Below are 23,537 nucleotides of genomic sequence, written 5' to 3' on the forward strand. Positions count from 1 at the left end.
AGTAAGTTTAGTCATGGGTTGATCACAATGCTTTCCACTAAATAGTCCACGAGTTGAACACTCACACTAAATTGGTAATCTTGCCATATTAATTTACCTAATGTGGTTGGACATACAGGAACTGTAGGTATTATTGTGGGAGTAGTTGGAGATATTTTAAACCAATATCCGTCCTGCCAGGAGGCACTGGCTGGTAATTTTTCATTACTTTCATTAGAGTATAATTGAGAAGGTAAATATATACAACAGTGATTTAGTTTCATACCTTCCCACACTTTACAGGCTTTATGATGATTGTCATACTGATGGAGTCCAAATGGTGATAAAATTAATAAGGGATTATTATCTAACTCGTCATCGCTTTCAGCCTGGTCAATGTACCATTCAAATGATGATATATATTTTTTTCATGTTATACCATAGTGAAATAACTTTCTTTTTCTTCGTAATGTCTCGCCTTCAATAATTACAGTACATATAAATAAGTAATTAGCAAAAGAAAATAAATTATAGCTATAATTTTTCGTGGTTATTCATAAGGTGGGGTCAGAAATATATATAGCGAACGTCTCAATCTCTAAAATAAAATGTTATACAGATTTATTTAAGTGAATAAATATATACGTATACTATACTTTCTTTAAAAAAGTAAAAAAACAAATAATATATGAGTTAATTATATATACACATGATAGATCAATTTATCTCACATAAGTGTGTCCTCACTTGAACGAACTGTATGGGACGAAGCCAATCAGTTTCACAGCGGAATTCGTGACCTCAGGTCAGACCTCAGGCCAGACCTCAGGCCAGACCTCAGGTCAGACCTCAGGCCAGACCTCAGGCATGGGGACGAGATGGAGAAGGATGGGAAGCTGCCCTTTCTAGATGTAACAATCATGGAAAGGAGCGGAGGTTTCCACACTGCAGTCTACACTAAGGAAACAAACATAGGAATGTACCTAAATGCCAACAGTGACTGCCCAGACAGGTACAAGAGGAGTGTTGTTAACGCTTATGTCGACCGTGCTCTCAGCCACAGCTCAGGATGGAAGCAAGTCGACGAAGAACTCTGTAGGGTAAGGCAGGTCCTAGTCAACAACAGCTTCTCCAATGGTTTCGTTGAAGACACCATATGAAGTAAAGTGAAACACCATGCAAGCTCTGAAGAGACAACTACTAACACAACACCTATACCCCTATTACACTATTTTACAGGAACTTCTTTTCCACAGCTCATAAAACGGAGGAAAGGGTCCTGAAAGATATTATTAATAGAAACGTTATCCCTACAGACAAAAATAAGAAGATACAACTAACAATTTACTATCAAACCAAAAAAACGGCCAGCCTACTCATGAGAAACTCTCCAGACACAAAGCAGAGCGCTTTATAAGAGACCAACGTCGTCTATGCCTACAAATGCCCTCTTGGGGACTGTAAGCCTCAAAAAACTCAGTATATAGGCAAGACAACAACATCTCTTTCCAGGCGATTAACGATGCATAAGCAGCAGGGCTCCATTAAGGAACATATAATCTCTTCCCACAACCAAACCATAACCAGAGAAATCTTAGCAAACAACAAAGAAATCATCAATAGATACAACGATAGCAGGCGGCTTGACATATGCGAGGCACTACACATCAAGAAGTCAACACCAGCAATCAACAGCGAATTAATGCACAACTATATTCTACCCACTTCAAGACTCCGCTCCAATATAGAAGCATCAAGAAATATGGGCCAATAGGCCCTCTGCAATTACTTCCATTCTTACCTTCAATACCCATTGTTTCGTGTTCTATCCTGTGTTGAAAGTTTTGTTCACCTCATCCAAAACTGTTGTAACACATCACCACACCCAAAATGTGGGTATAAAATGAAAAATGAAAGCTGTTTAAATCATAGCATAAGTAAGAACTCTGTTCAGTGTTTGCAGGTAATAGTTGTGTGTGTGTAAACTAAAAGTCTTTGAAAATGTAATAAGTTATTACGAAATGCGTTCAAGTGTCGCGTCAGACTAGAAATAAAAATGAATTTTGGAGAATTGATTTTTCAGTTACCATCAACAGTGAAATGAAACATAAGAAAGATCGAGAAAATTCGTGTTAGAATTATTAATCTTACTTTTTCGGTCATATTTAATAATATATGTCTACAGGAAAGACTGCTACCAAAATATACTAATATTAAAACGCATGACCCAGCAGCAAGGAATCAAGCCTTCACGATAAAATATCGCCAAGATCTGATTCGTAATCAGATATACAAGGCAGAAAATGAAATCAAAGACAACAAAACGCAACTATTTCATGCTACAAACGAATGGAGAAACAGCAACATCGACGAAAGTCTCCGTACTCGCATCGAGCAACACCTCGACATCCTCACAGACCGACATCACCTCAGCACTGAAACAAAGATAATCAAGAAACTAACAACGTTATATGGAGGACCTATGACAATTCCATGACCAAGAGACGGCTTCCTGAACCTTGCAGGAATCAACCTCACTGAGGACCAAGTCACTCTCCTAAATCTGAGTATAAACTGTCACATTATGTCCAGACCAAGTGAGATGGCCCGGAAAGTGGAGTTGGAGATTCTGTTGGACGACATATTCGACCTCGAGACACAAAAGAAGGTCAACACCAAAGACACCTTACAAGCAGAACTTATTGCAGAAGGAGGAAAGAATCGAGGCAACTACAGAAGCACCATACTGTCTCCCGAGCTCAAAGCGGCAGCTAAGAGCCTTCGTGAGAAAAAGGAAATAGTTGTCAGGAAAGGTGACAAGTCGCCAATATACGTCATTCTTAAAAAAGACGAATATCTGGCGAAAATGAACCTCATACTCTCTGACCAAACTAAATTCCAAAGGGTAACGAAGGACACTACAGCCGAATTGAAAGCAAAGGTCAACAAATTGATCGAAACTGTGAACGCCAAGAAATCCGGACTCCACCTGCCAAAGATTATTGGGGAATATAAACCTTGATACGCATATGGAAATGTCAAGACACATAAACCTGGAAACCCACTTCGGCCAATCATCAACCAGATACCCACACCCACATAAAGACTGGCGAAATGACTCAACGGCTTGCTGACTCCTTTTGTCCCTTGCACCTTCAGCCTGAAGTCTCCAAAGGAATTTGTTGACTTACGGCGGGGAACACGGGCCACAGGGAAAAGAGCCTCGTTGGACGTAGAGTCACTGTTTACCAACGTACTAGTGGATGAAACAATCGGAATGATAGCAGACAGAGTGTATCGTGATCCGGCCTGTGCTCCTCTTGACATACCAGAAAACATTCTAAGGAAACTACTCCAAGCTTGTACTAAAGAGGCACCCTTCTTGAGACCGGATGGGCACATGTATAAGCAAGTAGATGGGGTCGCCATGGGTTCTCTCCTAGATGTCCTGTTTGCGAACTTCTACATAGGTATCATCGACCAAAAAGTCTTAGTCGACATGAACTTAAAACCGGCCATATACTGCAGGTATGTTGACGACATCTTTACACAGGTACCTGATGTCAGACATCTGCAGGAGCTGAAGGAGGCATTTGAGCAGAATTCTGTGTTGCGTTTCACTTACGAGATGGAGAAGGATGGGAAGCTGCTCTTTCTAGATGTAACAGTCATTGAAAGGAGCGGAGGTTTCCACACTGCAGTCTACACTAAGGAAACAAACATAGGAATGTACCTAAATGCCAACAGTGACTGCCCAGACAGGTACAAGAGGAGTGTTGTTAAAGCTTATGTCGACCGTGCTCTCAGCCACAGCTCAGGATGGAAGCAAGTCGACGAAGAACTCTGTAGGGTAAGGCAGGTCCTAGTCAACAACGGCTTCTCCAATGGTTTCATTGAAGACATCATAAGAAGGAAAGTGTAACGCTATGCAAGCTTTGAAGAGACAACTAACACAACACCTATACCCTCTATTAGACTATTTTACAGGAACTTCTTTTCCACAGCTCATAAAATGGAAGAAAGGGTCCTGAAAAATATTGTAAATAGAAACGTTATCCCTACAGACAAAAATCAGAAGATACAACTGACGATTTACTATAAAACCAAAAAAACCGCCAGCCTACTCATGAGAAACTCTCCAGACACAAAGCAGAGCGCTTTAAAAGAGACCAACGTCATCTATGCCTTCAAATGCCCTCTTGGGGACTGTAAGCCTCAAAAAACTCAGTATATAGGCAAGACAACAACATCTCTTTCCAGGTGATTAACGATGTATAAGCAACAGGGCTCCATTAAGGAACATATAATCTCTTCCCACAACCAAACCATCACCAGAGAAATCTTAGCAAACAACACAGAAATCATCAATAAATACAGCGATAGCAGGCGGCTTGACATCTGCGATGCACTACACATCAAGAAGGCATTACACCAGCAATCAACAGCCAATTAATGCACAACTATATTCTACCCACTTCAAGACTCCGCTCCAATATAGAAGCATCAAGAAATATGGGCCAATAGGCCCTCTGCAATTACTTCCATTCTTACCTTCAATACCCATTATTTCGTGTTCTATCCTGTTTTGAAAGTTTTGTTCACTTCATCCAAAACTGTTCTAGCATATCACCTCACCCAAAATGCAGGTATAAAATGAAAAATGAAAGCTGTTTAAATCATAGCATAAGTAAGAACTCTGTTTAGTGTTTGCAGGTAATAGTTGTGTGTGTGTGTAAACTAAAAGTTTTTGAAAATGTAATAAGTTATTACGAAACGCGTTCAAGTGTCGCGTCAGACTAGAAATAAAAATGAATTTTGGAGAATTGATTTTTCAATTACCATCATCAGTGAAAAGAAACATAAGAAAGATCGAGAAAATTCGTGTTAGAATTATTAATCTTACTTTTTCGGTTATATTTAATAATATATGTCTACAGGAAAGACTGCTACCAATATGTATATATATATATATATTGTGACGGTAAAGCGTTGGTGTTCGGCTGTTTCAATAGCTGGGGGCAGGGCCTCGTCACATAACAAAAAAAAAAGAAGATCATTTGCCCTTTTGTCTGTGGTAAGGTAATGGGAAGACACACAAAACACAAAGTATAAACAATTAAATTTTAATTACTCTAGAAAACAAGATATGAATAAAGACAATCTCTTGGCTTACGTAAAATTCAAAACAAGTCAACAAACAAAACAACATGAATAATTAAAGGCAGTAAAAATTTACTCTAAGACAATAAAGTGCAGGTTATAGTGATAGTAATATAAATCAAATCAGGTGCTGAGAATACTGGCTTCAAGCTGCCACCTCCCTTATTGCACAACAGCCAGAGCTTTGTCTACTATAGACAGATGTCAACTCCAAGGAGCACAGGAATATTCTGAGGAGTACGGCGTGCTGCTGGCCCAAACGTCGACTCAGGTATTGACTTGAGTGCAGGTGTGGCGACACACCAGCCAATCAGGAACAGGCAGGCGGAGAATGAGTAGTTTGCTGGTTTGACGGCGGGCGGGAGCCGGTGTGTCTGGTGGTTCAAGGTACGCTTTGCTTCCTGGGCAAAACGTTTGGCGATACTGGTGGACGTATCTTCAATATAGTATCTTGTACTTGAATGACGTAAATGTGTAGGGAAGAGCAGGCTCAATCTCTCTTGAAAGAGATTATAGTCACAACTCTTCCCCGAAGCCTGCGGTTCTGGAAGAAGTTACGTCTTCATGTGGTAGAGTGATAGTTGGAGTTGCTTCTACTTCATAGATTCTGGAGAGGGCGTCGGCTATGATGTTGTCAGAACCCTTGATATAGCGGATCTCCAGGTTGAAATCTTGCAGATATAAAGCCCATCGTAGAAGACGTTGGTTATTGAATTGGGCTTGATGTAAGAAGCGGAGAGGATTGTGGTCTGAGAAGATGGTGGTAGACCTGGCACCTTGTAGGTATGGAGCAAAGTGCTGGAGATTCAGGACGATGGAGAGTTGCTCCTTCTAGATAGTGCTGTAGTTCCTCTGGTGGGGTTTCAACTTGCAGCTGTAGTAGCTGACAGGTAGAACCTCCTCGCCTCGTTGCTGCGTCAGGACACCCACGATGCCCATATCACTGGCGTCGACATGAAGGATGAAAGGGTTGGTGATATCTGGCGAGGCGAGAATAGGATTAGAACAGAGGAGGAATTTGAGTTGTTCGAAAGCAATGGTTTGCTGCATGGTCCAATTATACCGTTGCTTGGGACTGGTTAAAGTGATTAATGGTGTTGCTACCGTACTAAAATTCTTCACAAACCTACGGTAGTAGGAGGCAAGACCAAGGAAGCGCAGGAGCTGCTTGCTGGTTGTAGGCTGTGGATAATGCTTGATGGCTTGAGTCTGTGTGTTTAACGGAGCTAGGCTGCCACTCCCTATTACATGACCCAGATAACGCACTTTACCTTTGGCAAATGTGGACTTGCCCAGGTTGATGGTGAGGCCGGCTGTCAGGAGCTTGGCGAACAGTCGTTGCAGCTGGAGCAGATGTTCGCTCCAGGTGTTGGATGCTACAACGATATCATCCAAATAGGCGTAGGTGTTATCCAAGCCCTGGATAACGCGGTTGACAGCTCTCTGAAAGGTGGCCGTGGCATTACATAGTCCGAAAGGAAGGCGTTCATACCTGAAAAGTCCAAAGGGAGTGATAAAGGCAGATATTTCTTTGGCTCGCACTGTTAAACACACTTGATAATACCCCTTAAGCAAGTCCACTTGGGACAAGTACTGGGCATTACCAATGGCGTCAAGGATGTCATCTATCCGTGGCAAGGGGTATGCATCCTTGACAGTCACATTATTTAATTTACGGTAGTCCGTGCAAAGTCAAACCTTACCTTGGGGTTTTGGCACCAAGATACAGGGTGAGGCCCAGGGGGACTCACAAGGTGTAGCCAGTCCATGATCCAAGAGGTACTGCACCTCAGCACGCATGACTTCCTTCTTGCTCGGGCTGATTCGGTAGAAGGGTTGACGAATCGGCCGGGTGTCGGGGAGCAGTTGGATGTCGTGCTGGGTAACATTACACTCTTGGGGGTCATCTCGGAACAACTCCTGATGTTCTCTGAAGATCTTGACAAGAGGTGCACTAGGATTATCCTGAAAGTATTTGGGAAGATCATTAAGGATTTCGGAATTAGAAAGCGCTGACTCCTTGTCAGTGCTTTCGGGAGGAGAAGCTGGGAAGGTCTCACTGTGGATGTAGGGTTCTGTGAAGGTGGAATAATTAATTAGGACAGTGGGAGGAGTACCATTATATTGCTTCAGGAGGTTGACGTGGCACAGCTGGGTCTTCCGCCGCCTATCTGGAGTCTCTATTACGTAGTTGTTGTTATTTCTGCACTCTTTGACGCGGTAGGGTCCGGAAAACCTGTTTTGTAAAGGTGAACCTGGGATAGGGAAGTATGCTAGGACGAAGTCTCCCGGCTTGAATTTTCTTACTTTGATGGTCTGGTCGTAATGAGTCTTCATCCTCTCCTGGGCTTTCAATAGATTATCATGGGCAAAACGGTGGACTCTCTCTAGAATGTGTCTTCATCCTCTCCTGGGCTTTCAATAGATTATCATGGGCAAAACGGTGGACTCTCTCTAGAATGTGTTGAAGAAACTGGGGCACATTCTGATGCTCACTGAAGGTGGCATCTCGGAGAGAGTCTTTGAAAGCCTTAAGGGGAGTACGGCACTTACGGCCGTAGAGCATCTCATAAGGAGATACTCCTAGGGACTCATTGGGAAGACTTCTGTAAATACACATTATAAGGTCGATTTGCTTATCCCAATCCTTAGAGGTTTCACTACAAAACTTTTTCAAGAGTGCTTTGATAGTCTGATGACTACGTTCAAGAGAACCCTGTGAAGCAGGATGATAGGGGCTGGACAATACCTGTTTGATGTTGAACTCCTCCAGTGTCCTTTTGAAGAGATCACTGGTGAAGTTGGTACCACAGTCGCTCTGAATCTCCCTGGGAAATCCGTATTGAGTGAAGATCTTCAATAGATGTTTTACAACCGTAGCAGCCGTGATGTTCTTCACTGGAACTGCTATGGGAAATCTGGTGGTAGGACACAGGATGGTTAAGATATAGGCGTTACCTGAACTGGTCCGAGGTAAAGGACCAACACAGTCTATTATGAGTCTGTGGAAAGGTTCCGCAGGCACCTGTATGGGAATCAGTGGCGCTCTGGGAATGGAGATGTTCGGTTTGCCTGCCATCTGACATGTATGACACTGTTTTACGTACTGTTTGACGCTATTTACCATACCTGGCCAGTAGTAGTCTTGACGAATTCCATGGTAAGTCTTGTTGAATCCGTAGTGGGAGAATGCTCCGTGGGCCAGGTGTAGAATAGTGGGACGCAGGCTGGTAGGAATCACAAGTTGTTCGATGTTGGCCCAATCGTCCTCCTCCTTCAGTTTACTGGGTCTATATCTGTGGTAGAGCAAGTCGTTCTCTAGGAAGAACCCAGGAATACTGTCGGGTTGAGTCTCAGCCTGGAAAAACAATGGCGTTAAAGTAAGATCTTCCCTCTGCAACTTACGGAACTCCAACTTGGTCAGATTCGGGGGTAGTTTCTGAGGGTCTTGAGGGACAGCGGTAGCAGTAGAGTCAGCTGGCTGTGGACGTGCGGCTTGTGCACGGGTGGTCACGAGAACCGGAGGAGAAACTTCATCACTCTCTTGAACCTCTGCTGGAACATACGCTAGAATAGGATTAATTGGCACAGAGGTACACACCTGGGGTTTGTCCATGACGATCAGGTTGGTCGGTTGCAGGTCTTCTGCCAAGTCTTTGCCTAGGAGAAGTTGCACTCCAGGCATGGGAAAAGGCTTTTCCCTGACGGCGACTTGGACTTCTCCGTTCACGTAGGGACAATCCAGGTGGACTCTGGCGAGAGGGTATGGAGTGGTAGCAGTGAGGTCAGTGATGAAGACATTTTCTCCGGTGTAGACGATGTTGGGTACAGCCGACTTCAAGATGATCGATTGAAAAGCCGCTGTGTCCCTCAAGATCTTCAATTTGAAACGTCCCTCCGGATTTGAACCGTTGGCAGAGACAGTTCCAGTATACAGGTGGTTATTGAAAAGAGAAAGATCATTAACATTAACACCAACATTCATCACAGGCTTACCGGACTTAGGAGGAGTTGGTTTGGGTTTCTGTGGGTCAGTGGTTCCCTTGTATTGAGACTTACCACACTTGTCTATGGTATGTCCATAAAGTCTACAATACTTACAGTACAATTGCGAGCCAGCTTGATCGGTGCTCACTTTCTTGTAACTGTACCATGACTTCTTACTGGAGGATGGTTCGGGTGTCAGCCGGTGGATGAGGCTGTAAGTGTCAGCCGACTTAGCACACTTCAGGTAGTCGGTTTCTTCTTTATCTGCTAAGTAGAGACGAACAGGAGGCGGCACACGTCTCAAGAATTCTTCAACTAGCATCAGGTTGACGAGTTCTGTAAAAGTAGAGACATGTGCTGCTTCCAGCCATTTCATGAAATATCTCCGTTTTGTGTTAGCAAACTCTAGGAAGGTAGTGGTACTTGCCTTCAGGTGGTCACGGAATTTCCTTCTATAACTTTCGGTAGAGAGGAGGTAGGCGTCCAACACTGCTTGTTTCAGAGTCTGGTAGTCATTCTCAGACGCCAGAGTACTGAGTGTGACTGCAGCTCTACCTGTAAGATGGACTCTGAGAAGTGTGGCCCATTGGTCGACAGGCCAACTGAGTTGATTAGCAAGGGTTTCAAAGGTGGTGAAAAACACATCAACTTCTGCTTCTACAAAGGATGGCATTAACTTACTTGCATGTGATATATTAAAACTGACGGGAAGATCGGCAGGAGCTTGCTGGCGTTGAGCGAGGTTTGAAGTTTCCAACGTGTATTCTCGTTGACGACACTCTAGAGCCAGAGTCGCTTGTTGCTTGTCATGTTCACGTTGCATCTCCAACTCGCGTCGTTTTGTTTCAAGCTGTACGCGTTCCCGCTCCTGGAACATTGCAACCTCACGTTCCTGGAGGGCGAGTTCACGTTCCTGCTCTTCTTTCTTCAAGGCAGTTTCACGTTCCTTGAGAGCGAGTTCACGTTCCTTGAGAGCGATTTCACGTTCGTGTTCTTCTCTCCTCAAGGCAGCCTCACGTTCGTGTTCTTCCCTTCGTATGGCAGCTGCTTCTTTTTGCTGCTCACGTTCAATCTTGGCCAGCTCTAATTTGAGTTTCATCGTCGCCAAATCAGTTTTATCTGCAATATAGTAAGTTTCATGAGTTTCAGAGTCTATCTTACCTTGCTCTAAGAAATGATCCAGCAACAGGTTGTGTAGGTCATTTTTGTTGGCTTGGTAGGGAACTTCTAGTTGATACTCATGTGCAAGAGTTTGTAATTCAGTTCTCTTGGCACGACTTAAAGTCCCTATTTCACCTGCTGGATCTGCACGGAAAGCTTGGAGACGAAACATGGTGAAATTAGCAAATAAATGTACACGAATATTCAGTTATAGTGAATGTCAGAAACAGGACAACGTGGCAACTGGTACCTATCCTGTGGGATCTTTAACAATTAAAGTTAAGAATAAGATGTTAAATGATTAATTTAAATCAAGGGCGCAGGAAATCTTGTACCCGGTACTCATGTAAGAGGATAAGGGCAAGAAAATCCTACTAACAAATGAAACAGAGTTTCGAAAACAAATGAAACAGTTAATTGCCTCAAAAGTAAAATTGGTAGTCCAAGGATGTAGGCATACCTTGCCGAGTCTCTATAGGACATAAAGCAAGTTTTTCCTACTTAAATTAATATGATACTTACAGAATTAGCGAACTTTTGTGCTCTGAAAAAGTAAGCTAATTCCCTACCGTTCTATGTATCATCATCTCTGACTGACGTGTAGGGGTGCGAGGTGTCAACTGGTGACGAGAACTGCTGCTGAGGTCCCAATTCAGCAACTAAAGTTCGAGCTAGAGGAACTATGGCCCTCTTTGTCCTCCTACAGTCAGATTGCAGAAGATTAGGTGCACTTGACCCGGGGCAGACCACAGTACCAGGGAACCAATATGATGATCTGTCAAAAATGAGAAATATCCAAGGGACAAAGATGGTAAACACGAGTAATAACACGAAGGGAGAGATGACCAATTAAGAGTATGACTGCGGCCTACAGTCACCACGTAATCCAAAGTTGTCTCACCTTCACCATATGCTACTCTCGTAATGCACAATACACCGCACCATATAAACAATGAAATTGAATATGAAAAATAGTAAAAGCTACGTTAACAAAGTTAAATAGGCTTACCATTAATTACCACTTGGCACCAGTACCTGAGTGAAGCTCCCGGACAGGCCCCCATATAATATGTGACGGTAACGCATTGGTGTTCGGCTGTTCAAAGCTAGGGGTATGGCCTCGTCACATATTAACAAAAAATAAAATAGAAAATCTGGAACTTCGTCTGTGGTAAGGTAAGGAGAAGACACACAAAACACAAGTAAATTTTAACAATGAAATTTTAATTACGTTAAAGAAAACAAAACATGAATAAAATGGACATACAAATTCGTATAATAAAATCAATCAAAGTAATAAGAATAATCAAATGACAAAATGAAAAGTTACGTTAAGACAAGTGAGCAAATAACAAGTAAATAGGTGACGGAATATTGGATTCAAGCTATCACTTCTCTTAGTACATGTAAGCCTGGGGCTTAGTCTACCAACGAGACGTGTTAACTTGTCGAAAGCATGGGATATTCTGAAGACTGAGATCGTGGCGGCCCCAGACATCAAGTAGTATGGTGGGTGGAGTGCATTTGCAGCTGGACCCCGCAGCCAATCAGCGATGAGCAGGCGACAAGACAGGTAGTTTGGCAGTTTGAAGTTGAGCAGGTGTTCCTGGCTGCATACGTTTTGCTCTCTGGCAAACCTTGGAGATGTTGTTGTCGTTGTTGCACATTTCTTCCATAGTAGTTTTAAATATTTGTAGCGACGTATTTTTGGAGGGAAGAGCAGGCTCAATCTCTTGAAGGAGATTATCGTCACAATATATATATATATATATATATATATATATATATATATATATATATATATATATATATATATATATATATATATATATATAGATATATATATATATATATATATATATATATTATATATATATATATATATATATATATATATATATATATATATATATATATATATATATATATATATATATATATATATATATTTATATATATATATGTCGTACCTAGTAGCCAGAACGCACTTCTCAGCCTACTATGCAAGGCCCGATTTGCCAAATAAGCTAAGTTTTCATGAATTAATGTTTTTTCGACTACCTAACTAACCTAACCTAACCTAACTTTTTCGGCTACCTAACCGAACCTAGCCTATAAAGATAGGTTAGGTTAGGTTAGGTAGGGTTGGTTAGGTTCGGTCATATATCTACGTTAATTTTAACTCCAATAAAAAAAAATTGACCTCATAGATAATGAAATGGGTAGCTTTATCATTTCATAAGAAAAAAAATTAGAGAAATTATGTTAAGTTACGAAAACTTGGCTTATTAGGCAAATCGAGCCTTGCATAGTAGGCTGAGAAGTGCGTTCTGGCTACTAGGTACGACATATATATATATATATATATATATATATATATATATATATATATATATATAAATATATATATATATATATATATATATATATATATATATATATATATATATATATATATATATATATATATATATATATATATATATATATATATATGTCGTACCTAGTAGCCAGAACGCACCTCTCTGCCTAGTATGCAAGGCCCGATTTGCCTAATCAGCCAAGTTTTCATGAATTAATTATTTTTCGACAACCTAACCTACCTAACCTAACCTAACCTAACCTAACCTATAAAGATAGGTTAGGTTAGGTTAGGTAGGGTTGGTTAGGTTCGGTCATATATCTATGTTAATTTTAGCTTAAATAAAAAACAATTGACCTCATACATAATGAAATGGGTAGCTTTATCATTTCATAAGAAAAAAATTTAAGAAAATATATTAATTCAGGAAAACTTGGCTTATTAGGCAAATTGGGCCTAGCATAGTAGGCTGAGAAGTGCGTTCTGGCTATTAGGTACGACATATATATATATGTATATATGTATATATATATATATATATATATATATATATATATATATATATATATATATATATATATATATATATATATATATATATATATGTATATATGTCTTTGTCTGCTGACAAAGGTCAACAATGCTCCCAGAACCTCTGGATCGTGGCACAATCTCCTTTTATTTGGGAATGCATGCCTAGCATTACCGCCCAGGAGAAACAAGTCATTAGCAACCTCTGTAATCAGGGCACTTAATGAATTCCCCAGAGCAGACAACCTGGTCCGCCTCCCCCCTCGTGCCAAGAACACCAGCCGCAGGACGACCAACAATAACTCATCTGAGAACCACAAAATGAGAGCACAGATCACCAGGAAAATAGAAGAGGGCAATACCACAGGTGCCATCAGAATCATGACCAGCGATGACACTATTGCCCCCAGGAACGCCACGACAGCAGAGGCTCTTCAAGACAAACACCCACCCAGAGCCCCCGACAGCAGCAGGGATCCCCAGGAAAACAATGCTGGCATAGAACCCTTGACTGTTCGAGAATCTGAGGTGTACAAAGCAGCCATGTCTTTCCCAACAGGTTCAGCAGGGGGCTTTACAGGCCTAAGACCCCAGCACATCAAACAAATGCTGAACCCGGTGCTTGGAGATGCTGCAAAGGACCTTCTAGTGGAACTTACCAGATTCTCCAACATGTGTTTGGCTGGCGGCATCCCTGAGGACATCAGGCCTGTCTTTTATGGAGCAGCACTCTGTGCTCTAAAGAAGAAGGATAGGGGTATCAGGCCCATTGCCGTTGGCAACACCCTCCGACGCCTTGTAGCTAAGGCTGCAGTGAGATCTATCAGCCAGGAAGCAGCCACCTTGCTGAAACCTCATCAGCTCGGGTTTGGGATTCCCCTAGGTTGTGAAGCTGCAGCACATGCAGCGCGGGCTAACATTGCTGATCTCCCGGACCAGAAGGCACTAGTAAAGCTTGACTTCAAAAATGCCTTCAATCAAGTCAGACGAGACGCTGTCCTCAGGGCTGTACACAACCATTTCCGTCCCCTTTACCCATTCATCCGATCGTGCTACAGTGGGGACTCTAAGCTTCTTTTTGGGGAGCATGAAATAAACTCCTGTGAAGGTGTCCAACAAGGTGACCCCTTAGCCCCCCTCCTTTTCTGCCTAGCTATCAAAGAGGTCACTGATAGTCTGACAAGCGAGCTAAACATCTGGTACCTGGATGATGGCACTCTAGCTGGAACTCCGGAAACCATTTTGGAGGATATAAGGAAAATCCAGGAGCAGGGAGCAGCCTTAGGCCTCATTCTCAATGCATCCAAATGTGAAATAATCTCCCGCAATCCAGACATCACTGGGCAAATACAAAATGTTCTTCCAGACATTCTCGTTGTCGAGCCACCGGACTGCACTCTCCTGGGTGCCCCCATTGGCCCACGAACAATCGAGGAGGTCCTGGTTGCAAAAATCACTGACCTAAAGAGAATGCAGGACAGGATTGACAAGATTGATGCCCATGATGCTCTCTTTCTCCTTACAAGATGCCTGTCTCTCCCTAAGTTGACCTACTTTCTGAGATGTTCTCCATCCTACAGCAGCCCTAAGTTAAATGTGTATGACACCCTTCTGAGGTCCATGCTGGTGAAAGTCCTGAACCTGCCATTGGACGACTCTCAGTGGGAGCAAGCAACCCTTCCTGTAAGACTCGGCGGCCTTGGTGTCCGCACAGCCTCCCAAATTGCTCTACCAGCCTTCCTTTCCTCCTCTCATGCATCGCACGACCTCGTCAGAGATATTTTACCTGCAACCCTGAGAGATTCAGCAGGAATACACGATCCTGCGTTCACTGAATGTTCAAATCAGTGGGATGTTCTTGCAGCCCCAGCAACCATTATAGAGCCAACAAAACAACACAAACAGTCCGGCTGGGACCACCCTCTAGTGGAAAAAGTAGCTGATGCCATGCTCAGCGTCGCAACATCAGACAAGGAGAAAGCCCGCCTCAGAGCAGTGCGTGCCCCCCATGCAGGAGACTTCCTCCTGGCAGTACCCATGTCAGCAATGGGCACGCGCCTAGATCCAGAATCCCTTCGTGTAGCAGTGGCCCTCCGCCTTGGTGCCCCAATTCACACTGAATACAAGTGTATTTGCAACAGGGTGGAAGCAGACCAATACGGACTGCATGGGTTGCATTGCGGAAGCACAAAGGGCTGGCATGCAAGACACAACGAGGTCAATGACATCATCAAGAGAAGCCTCGTCTCGGCTGGGTGCCCAGCGGAGAGAGAACCTCGCATCCTAGGGGTCCAAAACCCGGATTTCCCCGCACTTCGCCCTGATGGCATCACCATATACTCATGGAAGGAGGGTAGACAGTTGGTGTGGGACTACACATGTGTATCCACCCTGGCTGACACCTATGTACACTTCGGAGCTGATCAAGCAGGTGGGGCGGCCAACCACAGGGAAACAGCAAAATCACTCAAGTACAGGCGACTGGAAGGTCAATACCTCTTTGTTCCCATAGCGCCTGAGACGCATGGCCCCTGGGGCAAGAGTGCCTTGGGATTTCTCAAGGAATTGGGTTCCAAGCTCATTGACGTCACCAGAGACCCAAAGGCTTCCAGTTTTTTATTTCAGCGTCTCAGTGTGGCGATCCAGAGGGGAAATGCTTGCTGCGTCCTCGGTTCCTGTCCAGAAGCGGAGGAGCTTCAAGAGATCCATAACCTTTAGGCATTTGTCTTGTATGTTTTGTAACCTTTAAATACACAATAAAGGATATATATATATATATCTATATATATATATATATATATATATATATATATATATATATATATATATATATATATATATATATATATATATATATATATATATATATACATATATATCTATATATTGGTATATTTTGGTAGCAGTCTTTCCTGTAGACATATATATATATATATATATATATATATATATATATATATATATATATATATATATATATATATATATATATATATATATATATATATATATATATATATATATATATATATATATACATATATTATTTAGACATATATTAGACATATATGTAGACATATATTATTAAATATAACCGAAAAAGTAAGATTAATAATTCTAACACGAATTTTCTCAATGTTTCTGATATTTCTTTTCACTGTTGATGGTAACTGAAAAATCAATTCTCCAAAATTCATTTTTATTTCTAGTCTGACACGACACTTGAATGCGTTTTGTAAAACTTATTACATTTTCAAAGACATTAGTTTACACACACACAACTATAACTGAACAGAGTTTAAACAGCTTCGATTTTATACCTGCATTTGGGTGAGGTGATATGTTACAACAGTTTTGGATGAGGTGAAAACAAACTTTCAACACAAGACAGAACACGAAACAATGGGTATAATATTTTGTAAGTTAAAGGGAAGAATGGAAATAACTGCAAAGGGCCTATTGGCCCATATTTCTTGATGCTTCTATATTGGTGCGGAGTCTTGAAGTGATTAGAATATAGTTGTGCATTAATTGACTGTTGATTGCTGGTGTCGACTTCTTAATGTGTAGTGCCTCGCAGATGTCAATCCGCCTGCTATTGCTGTATCTATCGATGATTTCCGTGTTTTTTGTTAAGATTTCTTTGGTGATAGTCTGGTTGTGGGAAGAGATTATATGTTCCTTAATGGAGCCCTGATGCTTATGCATCGTTATTGCCTGGAAAGAGATATTGTTGTCTTGCCTATATACTGAATTCTTTGAGGCTTACAGTCCCCAAGTGGGAATTTGAAGGCATAGACAACGTTGGTTTCCTTCACGGCATTCTGCTTTGTGTTTGGGGAGTTTTTCAAAAGTAGATTGGCCGTTTTTTTGGTTTTATAACCAAAATATGTTAAAGTGAATGACCTATAAATAAAATTTTCAGTATAAATGAGCCTATAGCACCTCGTTTGGTGATTAGTTATATTTAACAGTAATATTGGTTTCAAACTTTGTGAATATTTTCATATTTATGGTTTATATTTGACCATGCATGGGAAACAGTAATTGTATGTCAGTTTTGTCGCGTTCCTAACCAGATATAGTCTGGGACTGGGGCCAAAATCCTGTATTGAATAACACAGTAATGCTCCTTTGGTCAGTTGTTCTAATAGTCTATCTTTAACCATTGCAACCTAAACAGTTATCACTTGTCTGTGACGTGTGGATTTTGACTATAATTTGATTTAAAAACCAGAGAACTCGAATAAGAGAGAGGCCATTTTATTATATTTATATCAAGTGATTTTGAATAATATGATAAACTTAAACTGTCCCTCAAGGCATGCATGGAGTAAGCCTTACTAATCGATACTTCTGGGTTTACCACATTACCGGAGACTTCTCTGATATTTATCAATGGTTTGGAATGATTGAGATTGTTGCTGCTGGAACCCACAGATCCAAGACATTACAAGGGTGAACTCCTCTTCCCCAGGTCAACCTAATTTCTGAATCAAGCTTCTTCAGACATTGCTTATCCTGGCCTGAGTGTTGAGTTCCCCTCACTGCTAAACCTGCAGGTTACCCATTATTCTCTCATACACTACTTTCACTTAATATGAATGACTATTGCTGGTTATCACCTTTATTCGTACTCTCTGTCGTCTCATATGGCTCCTCATCAAAGATTATATTCAAGCATATACTAGTAATCTTACCATTATATGCTGCTTTCACTCAAACGTAATAAATGAAGGATGAACATGATAGAAGAACACATACCATGTTAAAACTGAACAATATGAAGTAAGTAAGTAATTATCAATAGAAGGCACCAAACCGGGAAGGTTATGTAGCACCATTAAATGTGCGGGATAATCAGAGGGCGCTAAATATCACCAAGGATGCCAATACGAGAACAGAAACGCATAAAGCGAACGATATCAAAAGTATCCGAGTCACCAAGAATACTATCGAGAGACAAGCGACCGCGGGGGATGGTCGGAAAACATGACACACGCTCGTCCCGGAAGTCAGGACATTCAACAATGAACAATATGAAGATAACATGTTATGGCTGAATATGACGAAAAACTTTATAAAAAAACTAACTAATGCTTTCTTATTTTAAACCACGTGTCGTTACTCTGATTCATACTAGATAAGTTTAGATTCTGAAAATACACAGGTAAATATTGTTTTGGAAAGAGTAGTAATTGAAGTGATTACCATATAACATAAAAGACATTGGAATTCAGGATTGTTGCAAGCGATGGTTAGACCTATATATGCATAAATTTTATTCAAAATGAAAATACATGGGCAATAGGTATTATTTTGAAGTCTCATTTATCCATATAAATGAAAGTGCAACAATAACATCACCTTGTACTCACCTAGTTGTGCTTGCGGGGGTTGAGCTCTGGCTCTTTGGTCCCGCCTTTCAACTGTCAATCAACAGATGTACAGATTCCTGAACCTACTGGGCTCTATCATATCTGCATTTGAAATTGTGTATGGAGTCAGCCTCCACCACATCACTGCCTAATGCATTCCATCTGTTAACTACTCCATCTGTTAACTACCGGGAGCAGTGTGGGGGCATTTGCACTCCCAGTTGCAATTCTTTTGATCATGTAGTGGAGCAATCGAAAAAGGCGCGTTAGGGATCATCCTATACGTAAGTTCGAACCCTCATCACAGCCCTTGTGGATTTGTTCGTATAATGAATCACGCTATTGTGATTTCTGTGTGTACTGAAATGAGGGCGAAGATGTAGACCAGCTTGTTGATAAAGCCCGGGTGCAGGGGGAATTGTGTAAAACAGGGAGCAGTTGCACTCCCGGTGGCAATTCCATTCACCATGTCGTGGCGCAGTCGACTAAGGCTCGTCTGGGTTCATCTTGGGCAGTACGTTCAAACCCTCATCACGGTCATTGTGGATTTGTTCATTTAGAGTTTGTTTTTCACTTCAGTGTTAAAAAAGTTGTTCATCAAGGACGGTTTATTTCAACGCTTTAGAGAAACCTCTAGACTCGTGATGGTTTATGCATAATAACAATTGTGGTATCTGTTAACAGACATGACAGACCTTTACGAGGCAGCCGCAAGTGGTAACGACAACACTGTGAAGGTCCTCCTCGACGCTGGAGCAAACGTCAACACTGCATATTATGGAGGTAAGTATCACACTTATGCATCCCAACATTATATAGTACTCAAGTCACACAACACCCCACACTTATGGTTATCTTTAGCGGTTATCTTTAGTTGATTTCGGGGCTTTGTTTTTAGTGTCCCCGCGGCCCGGTCCTCGACCAGGCCTCCACCCCCAGGAAGCAGCCCGTGACAGCTGACTAACACCCAGGTACCTATTTACTGCTAGGTAACAGGGGCATAGGGTGAAAGAAACTCTGCCCATCGTTTCTTGCCGGCGCCCGGGATCGAACCCGGGACCACAGGATCACAAATCCAGTGTGCTGTCCGCTCGGCCGACCAGCTCCGGTGTAACAAAATAGAATATTGTTATTTTATAATACAATACGGAGCACAAAGGGTGTTTACGTTCCCCAGCCAGACTAAGACACAATTAAATGTTCAAAATTTATAGTAACATTAATCACAAAAAATATGCTCTCAAAATAATGGTATTACTGTAGGTGCAAACATTACATATATTTTGCTACATAATTCACTATGTATATGAGGAAGAACATTACTTCATTGTTAAGGTGTCACACATTACAGAACACGTAGAGTGACACACAATATAATACATTGATGGTATCACTCAGTACTCCACATTTATGACACATCACACTACGTCACGTATTGAACACATCACACTACGTCACGTATTGAATACATTACACTACGTCATATATTGAACATATAATACACAGCTTAAGGTGTTACACAATTCATATAGTGTCCCAAAACACACTTCACGTTTGGCATCAAACAATGCAATACATTTAATCTGTGACATATTTCACGACACTGATCGCAACAAATATGGTGTCTCTCAATATACCATGCTTATATGGGCGCAAAACAAAGAAAAAACATAAAGGTACTAAGTTTAAGCCACAGTGAAGCACATTCATTGTGACACAGTGCACAGTATATGTGATGTCACCCCACACACACACTACACTTATGACAACACCAAACAACCATGTAGATTATGACTCACAATTAGTTAATGGCACAACTAGAATTTTGCTTGGAAATCAATCAATCAATACTTTCTCATTTGTAATAAGTACCAATTTGACAATTAATATATTCAAAATGTAAATAAACATCTTCTAACCACTGCCTTGTGGCACTTTTTCTGTGGCCTCCTCATTAGAGAGGCTTTGTTGACAAAATTAAACAAATAACTCTTTCTTTAGTAATTATAGAAAAAGTTATGGCAAATTGGGGAGGAAATATATATAAATTATTATTCATGTTACAGTTTTGCACTGATATGATTTGGGGTTTCTCTGACAGATTACAGATATAAAGGTATACAAAACTAGAATAACAAATATGTATTTTATAAATATGCTAATAAAGTAATTACAATAAAGTGAAAACAAAATTAGTTGCATTTTGTGGTTGATAGGGACCATAGAAATAGGTTTGTGCCTCAGATCTCTCCAGGCAAAATATAAGAATATCAACGAAACAAAACTTGTATCAAGTTATGCAAAACATGTAGAAAAAATGGAATGATTCAGAACAATTTAAATTTCCTTATATTTAGTGGTAGCAAATCAGTACCATAAGAAATATGATATATACAATAATATTACATTTAAAACAAACATTTAACATTTTGTTTTTTATTATCTTAAATTTAAAAAAAATAGATTACATACAAATTAAGAAACAGTAATTACTTACTTTTCCTTGGGTTTGGGAGCACAAATATGTAGTAATATTGGTGTGTGTTGCCTCCCTGACCTAGCCAAGCAACCCGTCCTCTTACAAATTACGTCGCTTTTCCCTCGTGTGCAATACGGCCAAAAATTACCGTATTTTAATTTTAAAAATACTGAAAAAAAATCCATTTAAATGAACCCAAAGCAGCAAGTTTTGGGTCCTCTGGTAGGTTAAGAGGGCTGGAAATTCTTCTAAGGTTTCAAAACGTCATGAAAACTGTTAATTTAAACTGACTTCTAATCTAATCGAATAAGCCAGAGGACCCAAAACAGAAAACGTGACAGAAGTCAATTTCGTGAGCCGAGTTCATTTTCCTTTACGACTATTTATTGCCTTAGTACGCAAACAAGCGAAAAGCAACGTAATTTGTAAGAGGACACGTTGAGCCAAGGACCCCCCCCTCCCCCCGAGACTCAGGCCGGAGCCTAGATAAAAGGATGCCACAATCGGTGACGGACGAGATTTACACAAATTCTCGTATAATTCCGTTAATATAACATAGTTAAAATATTTTCCAACAGTGTTATTGATAAGGACAATCGAAGGTGATTGCACATTACTGAAGGGGGAAATGTTCTCGTGTCATAAGGAAATAAGACCAAAAACAAGAGAAGCAGAATCAATAAAATTTTCCCAAATTTTTTATCAATATTCTTATATGGTAGTACTATACGTTACTCTTAAGAATATATTATACATCACATTTCTGATGATACTTTTGGACAAAACATTCACTATTCATACGGAAACACACAGTAGACTATATTTCTGGATTTATTCAATACACCCGACTTACAAACCATGTAGGAGACTACATGGAGCACAAGACTAAATTGGAGAAAGTTTAGAGGTTGGCCATCGTACACGTACCCGAGATGATGGGAATGATCTAAAGGAGAGACTACTGAAACTGAATCTCATTTAACTGGAAGACAGAAGAGATAGAGGAGACATGATCACCACAATCAAGATTCTCAGAGGAATTGATAGGGTAAATATTTTATTTTTATTTATTTTAGTGATATAGTAGTTAACAAATGTAATACATTAGGAGGTGATGTGGTGGAGGCGGACTCCATACATAGTTTCAAATGTAGATAAGACAGAGTCCAATAGGCTCAGGAACCTGTCCACTAATTGATTGACTGTTGAGAAGAGGGGCTAAAGAGCCGAAGCTCAACCTCCGCAAGCACAACTAGGTGGGTACTAAGGCTGAAACATAAAGATCACCTTCCTGGAACTTATGGGTTGTAAAATGAAGTGGAAGCGCTGGTTAGCTGCTACTTAACAATTACAGGCCAGGCTGATATTATTCGTGAGTTCTTCATGATAATTGTGGATTAAACTGGAGTTATCAGTAAGTGTGGGAGAAACCTTATCTGTTCCTGACAAATTAAGGGATGATCTCCTTCAGCTAAGTGCCAATAGTATCTCATCTCTTTAAAACAACAAATATATATTTTTATATTGTTCTAAGTCACAGTACCAATCTCAAAACAAGGAAATAGTTCCTAAGCACAAAACACACTGGAAAAATATTCATCACCTTTCTGTGTTTTGCTATTAGCATAAAAGTAATTTTAAATTGTGGCATTCATTGTCGCAAGCTTACAGTGCTAATAAGATCATCAACATTTAGGTGTATCACCAGATAACATCTTCGAAGGACCTGATGGTGACACTGTAATGATCACTAACCAGGAAGAACTAAACATGTTATTAAGGAATATCTCACAAGAAAGCTAGACGTGTTTAAACATGATAACAATTGCTCTAACATCCAGCCAAGTTTCAAGGTCGATTATCGTGACCAGGACCAACACGACAGTAACAAACATTATTGTAAACAGCATTACTGAAGGAACATGTATCTAAAAAATATATATAAAATCTTAGACATAATGTAAGTTTTTATTTAGGAATGTAAGACATTAAGCAACGCTTAATTGCCTTTACAATTCCAAAGCAAGCCATAGAAAGCCAAGCCAACAGTTACTTATGTCAAAGTACTAGAGTAACACTGTTTTAAATAAGCAAAGATAAATATTACAAGAACACAGAACATAAGATGTATGATCACCATAGTGCTCCACTTAACTCATTCCGGGAAATGTTCATTTTCATCCAACACCTCTCCAACATGTATCTTTCGAGTATAGATATTATACTGTATATTAGAATGATAGCAATACCATTTGCGTCAAAGAAGTTAACTGGTTATCTGTTCCACTGGATGACTACCATGTTAATGTGACCACACAGCCATGGAATGTTCAATTGGATAACCGACATGTTAATGTGACCACACAGCCAATGAATGTTCCACTGGATGACCACCATGTTAATGTGACCACACAGCCAATGAATGTTCCACTGGATGACCACCATGTTAATGTGACCACACAGCCAGGGAATGTTCCACTGGATAACTGCAATGTTAATG

The 23,537-nt window shown here is 40.6% G+C and overlaps 1 protein-coding gene across 2 annotated transcripts in view; it reads left to right on the plus strand.

Annotated features, from left to right (window-relative positions):
- Positions 1-23,537, plus strand: part of LOC123774311 (ankyrin repeat domain-containing protein 39-like) — a 215,982-nt gene that overhangs the window by 68,280 nt on the left and 124,165 nt on the right. For both annotated transcript variants that reach the window (XM_069307719.1, XM_069307720.1), the window contains one exon: positions 19,243-19,341. In XM_069307719.1, coding sequence (XP_069163820.1) covers positions 19,243-19,341 — 99 coding nt within the window. The remainder of the gene's footprint in view (positions 1-19,242; positions 19,342-23,537) is intronic.

Source organism: Procambarus clarkii, chromosome 61 (assembly GCF_040958095.1).
Source record: "Procambarus clarkii isolate CNS0578487 chromosome 61, FALCON_Pclarkii_2.0, whole genome shotgun sequence".
Lineage (NCBI taxonomy): Eukaryota > Metazoa > Arthropoda > Malacostraca > Decapoda > Cambaridae > Procambarus > Procambarus clarkii.